This window comes from Podarcis tiliguerta (assembly GCF_965153285.1).
Source record: "Podarcis tiliguerta genome assembly, chromosome: 5".
NCBI classification, from domain to species: Eukaryota; Metazoa; Chordata; class Lepidosauria; order Squamata; family Lacertidae; genus Podarcis; species Podarcis tiliguerta.
Window position 1 is genome coordinate 13,909,574 of NC_139538.1, and position 16,901 is coordinate 13,926,474.

The 16,901-nt window shown below is 43.4% G+C and overlaps 1 protein-coding gene across 1 annotated transcript in view; it reads left to right on the forward strand.

Moving 5' to 3' along the window:
• Positions 1–16,901, forward strand: part of SPATA16 (spermatogenesis associated 16) — a 163,407-nt gene that overhangs the window by 54,410 nt on the left and 92,096 nt on the right. The window contains exon 4 of the mRNA XM_083442238.1: positions 15,455–15,544. Within this exon, the coding sequence (XP_083298364.1) occupies positions 15,455–15,544 (90 nt within the window). The remainder of the gene's footprint in view (positions 1–15,454; positions 15,545–16,901) is intronic.

The following is a 16,901-nucleotide window of genomic DNA, read 5'->3' on the forward strand; positions in this document are numbered from 1 at the left end:
AGGGATCACTGCGCAGCGAAAGCAGCAATCCCTCTTGCTGTTCTGGCTTCTGGGATAGCTGCGCAGCCTGCATTCGCTCCATAAGACGCACACACATTTCCCCTTACTTTTTAGGAGGGAAAAAGTGAGTCTTATAGAGAAAAAATACGGTAGCCCTCGGAAGCTCATTGTATGTAGAAGTAGATACTGGTGACGAGAAAACAACACTCCCTCTGGAGTCCACTGGTTGAAGCAGCTGCTTCATATTGCTTCATGGTATGGTCAGCCCTACAGATAGCCTTCCTTTGAATGTGGCAAGTGAGTGTCCCTGTGTAAAGGGGCTCTTCAGATCATGGTGAACAGCAGCCTGCAAGTCTGTTTTAAAACAGGCTGTAGTATCAGGTATCTAAGTTACCAAATATCTATATTTAGTATATGATGAAACCATGAACCAGAATTGCCCCAATCGAGTGGAGACACTTCACAACTCAGATCTGCACTGAAGCACCTATAGGACTTTACCCCAGGTCAGATTATATGGTCCACCTACCTCATGGGTAGGCAAACTAAGGCCCAGGGGCCGGATCCGGCCCAATCACCTTCTAAATCCGGCCCATGGATGGTCCGGGAATCATAAAGTTTCACATGAGTAGAATGGGTTATTTTATTTAAAACGCATCTCTGAGTTATTTGTGGGGCCTGCCTGGTGTTTTTACATGAGTAGAATGTGTGCTTTTATTTAAAATGCATCTCTGCGTTATTTGCGGGGCATAGGAATTCATTCATTATTTTTTTCAAAATATAGTCCAGCCCCCCACAAGGTCTAAGGATGGTGGACTGGCCCCCTGCTGAAAAAGTTTGCTGACCCCTGACCTACCTCAATACTGTCTGCATGAACTAGCAATGGCTCTCCAGGGACCAAACCTGAGAACTTCTGCATAAAAATAGGGATGCGGGTGGCGCTGTGGGCTAAACCACAGAGCCTAGGACTTGCTGATCAGAGGGTTGGCGGTTCAAATCCCCGCAACGGGGTGAGCTCCCGTTGCTCTGTCCCAGCTCCTGCCAACCTAGCAGTTCGAAAGCACGTCAAAGTGCAGGTAGATAAATAGGTACCGCTCCGGCGGGAAGGTAAACGGCATTTCTGTGCGCTGCTCTGGTTCGCCAGAAGTGGCTTAGTCATGCTGGCCATATGACCCGGAAGCTGTACCCCGGCTCCCTCGGCCAATAAAGCGAGATGAGTGCCGCAACCCCAGAGTCAGTCATGGCTGGACCCAATGGTCAGGGGTCCTTTACTTACCTTTACTTACATGCTCTATCACTGAGTTATGGCACTTCCAAGTTGAGGGTTAATCTGTCTGTGCTTCATTGCTTTCAGTGGGGTGCTCACTGTAAATAATAATAATAATAATAATAATAATAATAATAATAATAATAATGGGTGGCAATCCTCTAAGTGATAAAACAATAGAATGAAACTAAATATATTATAAAACTAAAAACTTTTAATAACAATCTAAAAATATGCAAATGTGTACCCCCTCCCAATCAATAATTTGGTGCAGTCCCTTTTACAATCCTGTCTAGAGACAGAACTGGGAAAATGTTTCACAGCTGCTCCTACTTTGACATTTATTTCCTACATTTAACATGGTGCCTACCCCTGCAATCTCTGCGTAGTGCAGGATCCATATTTAATCCAACAAATAGATAACACATATCAATGTTTGTCACTTAAATCTTCCAAGAAAAAAGACAGGAGTCATAAATCAAGGAAAGAAATAGCAGAAAAAGAAAACCCAGAAATTGTATCTTCTGTAAACCAATTATAACAAGCATCCAAGAATGTAAATCAGCATGAAATAAATTCCGTAAAGGATATTACTCTTCACATAGATTTTTTTTTTTCATAAAAGGGAGGAAGAGTGGTAGTTTTCATAAACAAAAGTGTGCTTTATACAAAGAGCTGTTATAAGATTTATACTGATCAAGGTCACAATCTACAGGGAAGAGCATATATCCAGATCAGTCTGTTCCCATGGTTTGGGGTGGTTTGCTGATCAATTTTGCATTAAAAATTGCAACGCTTGTAGACAGAGAAATTATGATCAGGGAGGACTGTTCTGCTGTCTCTGTTAATGGATAGATCCTTCTCTGGAAACAAAGGGGAAACGTCAGGTTGGGTACAAAACAACGAGTCAGCACACCTCCATTGCATCTATAGCAGGACTGACTGCATCCTGAATTCAGTGCTTCCAGAGGTAATAAGATCCAGATGTGGAGTCTTAACCCCAAACAGCAGCTTCCTTAAACTTCCAGGTTAAAACAAACTGGTCCCGATCCAGCCAAAGTTAAGTACATGCATCCCGCTGACTTCATGGGAGAGATCAGCAGGTGCCTACCTCTCTCCCACTGACATTAATGCAGGTAGGGAGTTATACTGTGCAACCGAAGCTTATACATGTTTAATTAGAAGTTGAGTTTCATTGAGTTTAACGCATAAGTGCTACAGGATTAAAACCTAATTTTGGCCCCTTATTTTATATTATTTGTGAGGCTGATATAGCCTTTGACAAAGTAGAGTTTCCACACAGTGCTAAAGTACTGCGCCTAAGGACATTGTCAAAATTTATTAGGTGCATTCCTAATACTTTTTTATGCAAGTTATTTTCTACATCACAGAGTCTGTGTCTCTCTCGCTCTCTCTTACCACTGCTTGTTCCATGTAACATTACTATGCATTAAAAATAATGAGTACAAATTAATGAGAGTGTAAGGAATTATTAGGGACGTGGGTGGTGCTGTGGGTTAAACCATAGAGCCTAGGACTTGCCGATCAGAAGGTCGGTGGTTCGAATCCCTGCAATGGGATGAGCTCCCATTGCTCGGTCCCAGCTCCTGCCCACCTAGCAGTTCGAAAGCACGTCAAGTGCAAGTAGATAAAAAGGTACCACTCTGGCGGGAAGGTAAATGGCATTTCCGTGTGCTGCTCTGGTTCACCAGAAGTGGCTTAGTCATTCTGGCCACATGATCCAGAAGCTGTACGCCGGCTCCCTCGACCAGTTAAACAAGATGAACGCCGCAACCCCAGAGTCGGCCATGACTGGACCTAATGGTCAGGGGTCCCTTTACCTTTTAAGGAATTATTGGGAAACAGTAGGGTTTGTGTATATGTTGTTGTTGTTGTTGTTGTTGTTGTTGTTCTTCTTCTTCTTCTTCTTCTTCTTCTTCTTCTTCTTCCTCTTCTTCTTCTTCTTCTTCTTCTTCTTCTTCTTCTTGTTTGTTGTTTTTACCTAAATGCAAAATAAGTCTACAATTACTGAGTGGTTTAGACTCAGCTACAGTGGCTTCTTCTTCTTCTTTGGTGATCACTCATAGCCAAGTAAGATTGTCTTCCATAAACAAGGTTTTAACGGCAACCACATTCTCAACCTACAGTGTACTTCTTCTTATAGAATCTAGGACATGAAGGAGTTGTCATTTTCTAAGGCGGGGGGGGGGACCCACAATCAATATTAGGGCAGTACTTTTATTGGGCCAACCAAAATATCACAAAATAGCATTGAGACTTCCAGATTCTCCCAAACTCTTCATCTGTCTAGATGGAAAACATGGGGATGGGAGAAGCTCAGATGCTGATAAAGTCACCGAGTTTGATAAAAAAAAGCCTAAGTCAGAATGTAGGAGAACGTAACAGACATTCAGAGGAGGATCTCTGAGCTACCTGTTGAGAAAGTGAAACATAACAATGTCCGATTCCCTGCTTTGGGTTTACAAAAACCAGCTGTTACTCAGGTCCGTCTCCATCCTTAGGTAGGAGGAAAGCGGGAATAAAAATGGTCAGGATTAGAGTCCTGGCGACCCCCCCCCCCCGGGACTTTCCTGGTATGCATGCCTGGTCTCTCAGGCCCCAGGGCATGTAAAGAGTTCAGCAGAGTAACTCAGCAGAGAGCTGGCAGCAAATGAATCACACAAACAGCTCACTCCATCAGCAAATGTGCTTTACTGAAGTATTTGAATAAGCATAGTGGTTGCAAGTCCACGGCCAGATCCCTGGCTGGGTGCATAGTTCAGAAAAGCAGTTGCGTGGCAAGTCCCCTCCCCCATGTGAAATGAAGACACTGGACACGTTATTTAAGGTTAATGGGCATAAAAAGGCCACAACTTTTTTGATTACAGAATTGAAAGGTATTGGCCTTAGGCATTGGCTCCTATCGACTACCCGGCATGGGGACCGGGAAGGGTTTTCCACAAGTCGTGGGAGTCCTGTTGAAGTACGCCAACTAAGATCCCACGCGTGTCACCGCTCAGGGGCGTGCCGGAGGCCCTTACCTCCCTAGGTTTCGGACAAGGCAACGCCCCCCGGAGTCCTCTACCGGACTACCCTTTTCCTTGGGGGAAGGTGATGGCGCTTCCTTCCCCCCCATTCATTTGCATAACAATTAACCCCTGCCAATGCCTAACCGCCAATACCGCAGAAGTTGTGACGTTTGCTACGAGGTAGGCGAAAAAACCAAAAGGCTAGAAGTGCGCCAAATTGGAAAAATTCCTACCAGGCCCCTTGCGGCGACCAACCGGAGTCCATAGCAAGGTCATGGCTAGCTAAGCCTAAGGGTGGGTGGGATGGGAAAATCGCTCAGCTGGAAAGGGGAAAGAGGGCAGTCCCCAGACGTGCCTGGCCTTAAGTAGGCTAGGCCACGCCTCCCCTGCCCGCTGATTGGCGGGCTGGGTCGAAGGCACGTCCGGGGATTCCCTGAATCTTGCGGGGGCAAAAGGCCAGCCCCCGCGTGTGTGGGAGGGGTTAACCCGCAACTCCCTCTCCTCCCAAGCTCGGAAATGGCTTTACAGAGAGACGCCAATGAACTGCATAGCTTGAAAACAAAAGAAAGACTGACTGACTCTCACACCTGGATACAGCTATGTATGGAGGCCTCAGGCACCTGGAACCTTCCGGTAAACAAAGAATTACCGTAGTATGAGAAAGGACTGCTGAGTCACTACCATCCATTTTGCATCTAGGAAACACTCTGGGCCATTTTTAGGCCCTGACAAAAAAAGTATGCTAGGCAATCTTTATACCAACAGAGGTGAGAACTAGTTTCAGGTGCTATGTCAGGTAAAAGTGTTGATATGAGCAAAACTGGGTAGCTTTACCTAACAGGTGGAGGAAACATCCCATCAGACAATGAAGTCCCTTCTTCAAGTAGTTTAAAGCCTTGTTCCACTGTGAAATGGCTAAATTTGGCACTTTCCAAGTCACACAAAATATTATAGAGCAGGGCTAGCCAATGTGGTGCTCTCCAGAAGTTGTGGACTACAACTCCTGAAATATACTCAGAGTCGCAAAGTGATTTCATGCTCTTTATTCAGCTCATAGTGGTGAGGAGGAATGAATGTCCCCTCAAAGTATCTGCTTTATATACATTATTTACACAATGGGCTGCACATGATTGGCTAATTCTGGAATTCTACTGTAAGCCAATCAGGTTGTGGATTCACTTATATCTGGAGCATGATTGGGTGGTTCCTGCCAACCAATCAGACTGCTGCATTGTTCTAGGACCAATCAGACTGATGCATTCTGAATCCTATTGTTCTAGGACCAATCAGACTGCTGTGATTTGGATCCTATTGTTCTAGGACCAATCAGACTGCTGCAGTTTCGATCCTATTCAACTCAGTACATAACAACTCCCATCATTCTTGACCACTGGCTGTGCTGGCTGAGGCTGATAGGAATTGTAGTCCAAAACATCTGGAGGGTACCTCGTTGCCCACCACTGATCTAGAGATGTTTGCCTGGATGTTCCACCACCAACATTTCCCCACAGGTAATAATAATAATAATAGTTTTATTATTTATACCCCGCCCATCTGGCTGGATTTCCCCAGCCACTCTGGGCGGCTCCCAACAGAATATTAAAAACACAATGAAACATCAAACATTAAAAACTTCCCTAAACAAGGTCTTTCCTTTCTATTCCCCAATTTTTAAAAAACTTGTTTATGCTCGTAGACTAATGCCTCTCCCTAGGAAAAATTGCCAAAGCTTGCTTGGTGGCTCTGTGTATCTATCCCCTGCTATTGATCACAAGAGACGCAACAGTTTACTATAAAAACCTACAATAAAACAGTAAAATAAGATATGCAATAAACCATTTGCACCAACGGAGGCTTCCTTCCCAGCACAAATGGCAGCTTGTTGATGGGCACAGGAGCGGTAATTTTCATTGGGACTCATCCTCCCCCTTTGGTCGCACAAGCACACAAACACGTGTCTCCTTTTTAAATTTTGTAAAAATAGAATGTGCTAATTACAATCACACACAAATTCAAACATGCAGCCAGCAAGAATGTTTACCTGGCATGGAAAGTAAACTGGAAAGGATTGGATTGGATATGAAGAGGATTTGAGATAATTGTCTGCTGCAGAGGGACCATAATATCTGGGTCACAGATCAAACCTATTGGATTACAGCGGCATCCATAGATTCGACGTTGTCCCTGCTGAATTAAGAAGAGCAATACGCACACCCATCGGTGCTGATCTCTCTGTGAAAGAGTGGTCTGGCTTAGTATATTTGGAGGCGGGTACTTTACTTTCTCATTTTTGCCCCGAAGGAGTAGAAATTATAGCTACAGCGGAAAGATTAAAGCAAACGCAAACAGGTTTCACAAAAAGCAATGATACGTCTCCTCTTCGAAATGACAACAGCTATAAAGACATTAGCAAGATTTGGCTAGTCAAGAAATTAGTCCTTATTCTGTTGGGAAATCAGACAGCTATGTACTATGCGAACAAGACAGAGGAAAGCAAAACCTGTCCGTCTGTATTGGGAGTAATTCAGGTTGCTGAACCAGAGGCTCAAAAACAAGCTCCATTTTTTATTTTGCGAACAGGGCAGGGGAGGGAGAGCATCAGAGGAAACAATCTCCCTGTTCTCTTCCATAGTTAATGAAACCAGAGATGGAGGGCAGATTAATCTGTTTGCAATTACGAACAGATTTCTTCCCCCCATCCCACCGATGGTGTTGCAAATATTGTGAGCGTGCAAAATACATTCTCAATCCAAGTGGCCAAAAAATATTGGTGACAATTCAACTGGGTATCTTGTTGTTGTTGTTTAGTCGTTTAGTCATGTCCGACTCTTCGTGACACCATGGACCAGAGCACACCAGGCACTCCTGTCTTCCACCGCAGTTTGGTCAGATTCATGTTTGTAGCTTTGAGAACACTGTCTAACCATCTCGTCCTCTGTCGTCCCCTTCTCCTTGTGCCCTCCATCTTTCCCAACATCAGGGTCTTTTCCAGTGAGTCTTCTCTTCTCATGAGGGGGCCAAAGTATTGGAGCCTCAGCTTCAGGATCTGTCCTTCCAGTGAGCACTCAGGGCTGATTTCCTTCAGAATGGAGAGGTTTGATCTTCTTGCAGTCCATGGGACTCTCAAGGGTCTCCTCCAGCACCATAATTCAAAAGCGTCAATTCTTCGGCGATCAGCCTTCTTTATGGTCCAGCTCTCACTTCCATACATCACTACTAAACGACCCATTCCAGCATGAGCAGCCCAGCCAACACACAGACCCATTTGCCCAAACAAAACCCTCTTCCTTCTGCCCCCTTAGTATGTAGTTTCCATGTACATTTTGTGAGTCTTTACACTTGGTGTTGTCAGGGTAGAATCCAACATAACACCGTGGCAATCATTCCGTCAGTGCAGCTATTTCTGTTTGCACAACAAAATGTTCCCCTTCTTCTCCCCTTGTCATAAAAAGGTACAGGTAAAGGACCCCTGACAGTTAAGTCCAGTCGCAAACGACTCTGGGGTTGCGGCGCTCATCTCGCTTTACTGGCTGAGGGAGCCGACGTTTGTCCGCAGACAGTTTTTCCGGGTAGTAGATGGGGCCTAAAAGTGTAGTTTCTTGAGGTGGTACAATGAATGGATTGTACCACTTCAGGATGCAGGTGGAAGATGACTCTTTTTCCATCCTTCTTTTTGTGGAAGTAGAAAGCTAGATCAGGAGGGAGAAGACTAAGGTAAGATTACCAGATTTTTTTCAATGAATCTGGGCACATTTTAAATACATACATACATACATACATACATACTACATGTTCAGGACATTGATGCTGCAGCAATGGGGGTGGCAGAGGAAAGGGAGGTTTCACACTGCCTTTTGGAGCAGCCCCATCCCAACGTGTAAGCAGGAGGGGGCGGGGATCCCTCAGCTGGGAAGGGAGGCTTCCCGTTGCCTATCTGAGAGATCCCTGCTCCCTCTTGCTTGCACACAAGCTCTGATACAGCGTGAAGTCTCCCTTCACAGCTGAGAGATCCCATCGCCGCTCCTGCTTGCACGCAAGTAGGAGTTAGGAGGCTGCTCCAATAGGCAGCATGAAGTCTCCCTTCACAGCTTAGTTGCTGGGGTCAGGAAAGGTGGAGGCAGCCCGGAAGCTGCATCTTTGAGCCCCTGCACCACCATCATATGGGGACTTCTGAGCAGCTCCTGAAGCCAGCTAGAGCCAACTGCTCCGGGCTGCTGAGACTGCCGCTGCTGTGTTTCCCGGGGACATTAGATGAAATCCGGGGACATTCTGGCGATGGAATTTGCCTGGGGACTTATTCACAAATCCGGGGACTGTCCCAGGGAAACAGGGACGTCTGGTAACCTGACTAAGGTTTTCCTGATGTGCTTAGTTGTTGGATTCTCACCTGTAGTCAGAAGTGGCACAGTCCACGCTGCCATTTCAGGACTCTACCACCTCATTCGTCTGCATATATGGATCAACTTCAAAGCCTGCCATTCCATTAGGTTGAGTGAGGCAGCTGCCTGAGACAGCGGGCTTAGGATCTCATGAAAGAGTAGGAAATTGCTTTCTATTTAACGGTTGCTTTTGTGCATAGCTATTGTCAGCTATGAAAGAGCAGCAAATCGTTATATATATATTTAGCTTTTGTATTGTTGTACTTTTACTGCTGGGGAGGGGGAAGATGCACTTGCGTGATTCTCTGCCTCAGGTGCCAAAATAACTTGATTGGCCCTGAATACTATGCACCTTGAAGTGGGGGCGCACACATCATTTGATGCTTTTGTCTTGGACCAACCCTCTAGATCAGGTCTAAGAGTTCACTGCGTTAGAAAATATATATGATTTTTTAAAAGTCCAGGCTTTGCAAGTAGGATTCTACTGACACAAATGGGGTTGTTCAGAGATAACTGTCTTTTGGCCCAGGCCCAATTGCAGGGGGAAAGGGGACAAGAATGAGATTGTTACTGAGGCGTAAAAGACCACTGACTTTTAAGAATCAATTTTTCATATAGCACCTTGATTTTCTCAGTGTATCTGTTTCTTGGGAGCTGGACAGCAAATGTGAACAACCAACTATAGACAGGGGATTATGGTTTAATACGGACATTCCTTATTCATATGCACTGATAGCTTTTTTTCTGTGGAGAGATGATGCCTAGTTCCCTCCCTTTTTCCTTTCTTTTTTTAAAAAAGGAAGGACAGATAATAGGGACAACAGCATACTATTTTGAAGGGTTTTTTTGAGAAGATGTCAAGATGAAAAAATGAAAATGTCAAAAATGGGTTGATATACTATATTACTTACAGGCTGCTTGGTTGAGGGAAAACTGACCAAGTGATTTACTGGAGGCATTTACAGGACAGTCTTTAGATTACAGGGAAGATGAAAAATAAATGAAAATCTATTTCATGTTTACTTTAGTGCAGCCATTTAAGAGTGGCAGGAGGGACACATCACAAGATGACAGGTCTGATATCCATATACAGTGGTTTACTTTCATATTTCTCTTAATTCAAACATGTGTGTGTGCGCGCTCAAAAACTGACACACAGAGAAAGAAAGAATGAATGATGGCTGACAACCAACAATACATTTGCCAGAAGCCTCCATTGTTATTCTTTTTGATCTTCTGCCCATTAACAGCTCGCTGTGCAAGGAGAATTTGAGGTACTGGAAATGTTTTCCTTTGTTCATAGAATCATTGGATCTTAAGAGTTGGAAGGGACCCAAGGGTCATCTAATCCAACTCCCTACAATGCAGGAATAATTAGTTAATTAATTCGCATTGTTTGTACTTCTAGTGTGGCGGGGTGAATTTCAACCCCCCCCCCCCACACACACACACACACTCACACACAACTCAACAAAATATCTCTATATGTTATTAGCAATTCTAACTCCACTTACCTGGAATTAAGCCCCACAGAATTTACTATAGCTTTCTTCTGTGCAGAAACATAGAGAATTTGCACTGTTGGGCAGTAAAACTGGGCAACTACAAAAAAAAAAAAAACAAAAAAAACAAGCTAACCCTGACTTTTTCATTACAGTTCTCTTCTGCTCTCTTCTGGGGTTTTACTCCACTTTTCAGCCCAAGAAAAAGGGAAATAAAAGGTTCCCAAAGCAGCTTACAAAGATCCGTAATAAAACAGTCCCTGATCTAGGGCTTCCAATTCGGAAGGAGAAAGAATCAAGAGGGAGAAGGGAGGAGGAAAGCTGCTGTAGCATCATGGGATGGCTGCTGCTAGATGGCAGTCAAAAGAGTTTATATTATTATGTTACATTATGATGGGTTTTTTAAGCACTTCAGGTAGAAATCTGCCGTTGGTGTAAATGAGAGAGACAGGGATAAACTTGCTATGGAAAAGTCAGGACCTGGGACAGCTCCCAGAAGCAAGGGGAAGATGCTGACACGCAGGTCCATTGAGTGCATAAAGGGGCAGCCCTGTGACTTGGTTCTTGACAGCCTAGCATCCCTTGGTGGCCAATGAACATCCCTGATGGGAGTCTTGTAGTCCAGAAACACTTGGAGGACACCACACCGACTACCCTTGAGTTACACCTTCTGCCTTGTCTTGCCAGAAGCTTATTGGGAGTGAGTGGTCCTGGGCTATGCAAGTAAGGATTCTTCTTCATTGCCTGAGGAATAATAATAATAATAATAATACCCTGCCCATCTGGCTGGGTTCCCCCAGCCACTCTGGGCGGCTTACAGCTTATCTAAAAACATAACAAAAACATCAAGCATTAAAAACCTCCCCAGAGTTGCCTTCACATGTCTTCTAAAAGTTGTGTAGTTCTTTGTCTCCTTGACATCTGAAGGGAGGGTGTTGCACAGGGAGGGCGCCACTACCGGGAAGGCCCTCTGCCTGGTTCAAATCCACAGCCGTAGGGTGGCAATCCATAGCTGAATCCTTTTTCTCTGGGTATTCTGCAGAGCCTTCTTCTTCAGACTAGCTCTCTGGCCATGCTGTGGTCTGCTGAGATACTACCATACATTTCTTCTTTGCAACACAATTACTGCTTGAGGTTTCTGGAGGAGTCCAGAACATTTTTGGATGGTTTTCTGCAAGGTGGGAAATCACAGAGGGACTATACCCACCCTGTTATCTGTCAAACAGTACATCTGCAGCTTGGTAAAACAGTTCAGGAGGAGAACATGAGGCAGATGAACGGGAGCATTAGCAGACACATCCATCAGTATAGAGGCAGTTATGTGAATGCTAAAAGCAACTAACTCTGTTGTATATTAACTGGCCTGAGAAAATTTTATTCAGGGGCACAAGGACATTTCTGTTGCTCTTCTCCCTTGTTCTTTTTAAAGCAAGAGACAGAGAAGTAAGACTGCCATTTTTGTGAACCTTTTGCTTTTCTTCTCCTGAATGGGTACACTTGTTGTTGTTGTTGTTGTTGTTGTTTTCAGTTCAATCTTTATCGGTTTATAAACAATACATCCAATCACCTTAAAACACCAAAACACAGAAGCATTACAAGCAAATCACTACCAATACATAAAAAGGACAATAAAACCCCCCAAAAGGGAAAAAAATGTAACTTTCTTCTCCGCCTGATGACTTCCAACCTCCTCTGCATGGATCCTTTATTTCCTTATTAACTGCATCTGTTTTTCAGTAAACCTCACCAATTTTAAATGTTGTTTGCATTCTTTTTAACTTGTGTTATTACAAGAGTTAATCAAAGCATATTAAAGATTTGGTATGGGGACAGTGTTCTTTTAAATGTAGTCTATGGATGTCCCATTTTTTGTTAAACTTTTGGATCGGCCAGTCTCTGACCTTTTCTTTCATGTTCGCTAATTCTATATACTCAAATAATTTAACTTGCACTCCTCTTTAGGTAAAGGGATCCCTGACCATTAGGTCCAGCCGTGACTGACTCTAGGGTTGTGGCGCTCATCTCGCTTTATTGGCCGAGGGAGCCGGCGTACAGCTTCCGGGTCATGTGGCCAGCATGACTAAGCTGCTTCTGGCGAACCAGAGCAGCACATGGAAATGCTGTTTAGCTTCCCACCAGAGCGGTACCTATTTATCTACTTGCACTTTGACATGCTTTCGAACTGCTAGGTTGGCAGGAGCAGGGACCGAGCAACGGGAGCTCACCCCGTCGCCGGGATTCAAACCGCCGATCTTCTGATCGGCAAGTCCTAGGCTCTGTGGTTTAACCTACAGCGCCACCCGCGTCCCAGCGCCACTCCTCTTTAGCTGGTGTTTAATCTCCTTTCCACCCTTTGGCTATGCATATATAAAAATCCTCCTTCTTTCTTTTGGAGTGTCTGATGCCATAATACCTAGAGGAAGGCTTCAGGTTTTTTGGTAAACGTTAATTTAAACATTTTTTAAAGTTCATTATAAATAAGTTCCCTAAAGCTTTTTATGTTTTTACAGCTCCACCATATGTAGTGCATTGTTCCCTCCACAACTTCAATCCTAAAAGACTTTGGTCGGCCCTCATGGCCCTTCACTTCATCAAATCTGGCCCTCTTTGGAAAAAGTTTGGACACCACTGCTCTAGTTCTTTACACTTCCAGCAAAGGTTTGAACTGGTTTTATACATTTTAGCCAGTCTGCTGGGTGTAATGTACCATCTGCGCTTGTTGTTTTTAGCGCCTTGGAGACTGTGCATCTTTTCGCTCCACTTCTCCTCTGTTTAAAGAAAATGATAAATAAACTTGATCTTTTGACATGGCAAAGTTTTCTTTTTAAAAAAAAAAATATTTTTATTAAGTTTTAACACAAAAGACAAAAAAAAGATACTAAAAAAGCAACAAAAAGAATACAAAGTTACAAAAACACAAAACATCAAAAAGAAAAAACAACAACAATAAAAACAATTTCATCTTCACAAAATTTCTTGCATTAACTTATTTCACCGACTTCCCCAAACCTCCCTTCACTGTATTCCAAATCATATATTTAATCAGCAAATCCCTTCCTTTTGTCTTGATTAATTTTTGTCATAATTTCAATATCTTAATATAACTTAATCATCTTATATCTTAAAATATTAAGTCTTTTAATTTTTAAACTTTTAACTAATAACCTTTTACATTCAACCTGATGTCATTCTAACATTCATTGATCTTATAATGTTTCTGTAGATAATCTTTAAATTTCTTCCAGTCTTCTTTCACCGTCTCTTCTCCCTGGTCTCTGCCAGGGACATAGCAAAGTTTTCTCCCTTGTTACCCCTCTGCAGTTTGGCCCCCTTTGATTACACATGGACTAGAATGGTATGCTATTGCTTTTCGCCAAGCTCTAGGAGACTATGCTGCCAATGTTAAAACATGGTCCAGACATGCTTTGAACAATCATCTGGATAACCCCTGAAACTATCAAGCAAGCAAAAGTAGCTTACAGATCTCCGCATTTAGCAAGTGAGTTACAAAGGTATTAGGAATCGCGATCGTACTCTTCCATAGAGCAGAGAAAGCAAAAGCAGTTGAGCAGATCGTCATAAGATTAGGAGGGAATCAGTCTGAAAAGAAGGAAAACCTGAGAACCAATTTGCTGAGATTTTGCTACAACTTAGTCGCAGGTTTGTGTGTGTGTACACACCTATCAGAACACATCATACTCTAAAAGTAGAAAATGGGTGGCTAACTACCAGAAAATGATTGATTCCCTCCCCCAGTCCTATTGCTTAGCTGCGGTACAGTCAATAGCCTACGGAGGAACGATCAATATAGCTATTATCAACTGTTGACTACAGTTTGCAAAAGCAATAATCGCCTTTAAAATCTTTTTGCGGCAGTCTCAGTGATCATCAAGTTTGTTAAGGTGTTGAAGTTCTGAGTTGAGTTAGCTCATCTTTAAAACGCCAAAAAAATATATTGAGGCTGTGGGACTTCTAATTTTTTATTTAATGAAGGATCTGTCCATTGCTAGAAGTCTGCTGTGAGCTAGCACTGTGTGTTGAGCCAGAATTACCCAGGATCTGCAGAAAGAAAAATAAGAGGGACCAGTAGAATTACTTTGCCCACCTATAAGTGTATTCGCTTTTAACATGCAAGGCTGATCATTATCAGGCTGTGATCACTTTAGAAAGAGAGAGAGGGAGCCATAGCTGTTTCCTTCCCAGCTGCAATTCCTATGGAAATCACTCCTCTGAAGCTGTTATATGCATTGAAAGTTTCCTTTGGTATCAAGGAATAGAAGCCATTTTCACTGGGCCCACACCAGGGGAGGAAAGGGTTAAACTGCCCCTTTCTGTCTGCTGTGATCTCAGCGATTATCCCCCCATCAGAGGCTGCTATTTGCATTTTTAAAAAAACAACAACACAGCAACGACAAAAGTGCACATTAAATGCAAAAATGGATGTGACATCTCAACTAGCTTGGCCTTCATTGTGGAACACTTGGATGAATTTCCCAAAATCTCTAGGAGTCACACACACAAAGTACAATTTGCAAACTACAGCCATGTATACATAATAATCATGGCAAATGTTTTTTAAATGAACTCCGTTACATTTTCTACTCTTTTTTTAAAAAAGAAGCAAGATCTGGGTCTTGAATCATTGCTGAGTCTTGCATCTCCAACACTCCAATCTAAAACGGGAACCCTCAGTGCGAAGTATTTCAAAGGAGTTTTAAACGGGGGGGGGGGGTCTTGCCTATTGCGGTAAAATTGCAAGGTGCCTCAATAAAGCAAAATGAAAAGATTGTCTGCCTTCCCACTGCCATGGCTTGGTTCTAGCAGCACTTTTAGTCCCAGCATTGTGATGTTGATTTTTGCATGCATAATGTACGATTATTATCACAACCCCAAAAATGCAGATGACAGATAACAAAAGGCATTATTACAATAATGTGCAGTGTCTTGCTGATTTTTATATGCTCACTAAATGCAGCAGAACATATGCTCACGGGGGTTTTAACCGCTGCTTCCGTAATAGGCAATGCTATGAATGAAATTACATTTATGACACAGCTTTAATAGACATTTTAATAATGCCCGTTCGTCTATCTCGGCTGTCAACAGAGATGTGATAATTCATTGTTCGGTATTGGGAGAAATGTGACCATTACAGAACTAGGAAGGAGATATGTCTGCGTACACCCTGCATGCTATCCAGTGCTAGGTGTTAAATGGCCTTAGAACAATCTTTCACTTCAGTGCTTTGACTTGCATATTTGTTTTCTATTTTCCAAGGAGCATAATTCTGAACCCAGCCTATTTCCGTAACCACCTTCGCCAAGCTGCCGTGTTCCGATGTTTGGAGAGATATTCCGAGGCTGCGAGGTAGGTCTTGGATTAATTGGGCAGCCGTCCTATGTGGAATAAATGAATTTCCCACTGTTTTTTCATTATATCTGTGGCTCCTTGGAAGAGCTGAGGAGGGTGATTGAAGTGGCAAACACGCTCATTATGGGATCAGCGAGTTTCTCCCATTTCGAACCTTATTTCCATTTATACTGCTGGTCTACTGAGACCAGTATAGTCCACTCGGGCTGGCAGTGGCTCGTCAAGGCTCTTGCCTGACGCAGCCATCTGTGATGCTTTTAACTGGAGATGGGGGAGAACAAATCCAGGGCTTTCTGAATGCCAGGCTTCTATTCTACCAGTAGGAGCAAAAGAATCTGCCTTACACTGAGTCAGACTCATTAGTCCATCTAACTCAGTATTGTCCACCCTGGCTGGCAGACTCCTCCAGGGCTTCAGGCAGTGGACATTCCCAGTCCTGTCTGGAGATGTCAAGAATTGAACCTTGGACTTTCTGCGTGCAAGGCAGATGATCCGCCACTGAGTTGCACTCTTTTCCCATTCCCTAATTTCTCCGTGTTCCTTAATTCCCAAGACAGCTTCCCTCTCGTTCCCCAGACTATTTTGAGAACCACAATGAATTCAGGAGAGGGAGAAATTCTTGCAACTCGCGTTTGATTCCCAAGTTTCAAATTCATACCTCCTTAATGCAATTGTTTACATATTTTCCTATTATGGACGATGCTGTCATACGTATGGATTTTATAAGGGGTGGGGGGATGAGAGTATGGCTCTGCTAATTAGAACTAATGAAAAGATTGTGAATCATCCATCTTGCCAATGATTAATCAGTCAAAACAATCCGTTGCCGAAATGTGCAGGGGAGGGGAAAACACAGAATTCTTAAGAGAATGAAGGATATTATTATAGAAAAACAAGAGGACATTACGCTGCAATGGGCCTTCCAGCCAGTGGTGTAGCAAGGTCAGGTGGTACCCAGTGTGGAAAATTTCTTGTCACCCCCCCCCCACACACACTGAAATTGACACCCAGTGTGGACAAGACCCACTGCACCCTCCTTGCTCTGCCCCTGCTTCCAGCATACTCTAGCATTCCAGCTATTCCTATTTTTCTTTTCCATGTGACGTTAAGCATTCCATAATTACTGCATACATTCAGCTATGGGCTATTTGAGGGACTTAAAGTTCCTTGTTCTTCTGTAAACCTTGAGGTTCCTCCAAACATGCTGATACCTCCCTCATGTTTCTCAGTGGGACCCCAGTTTGGGCTACAGTCGTATTGTCGCTCACCCCACCTGAGTTCAATTGATCCTTTAACAAATAACACATCATTGAGAGGAAAGGCTGCCTTTAAGATTTTAATTTTCAGTCCCCAT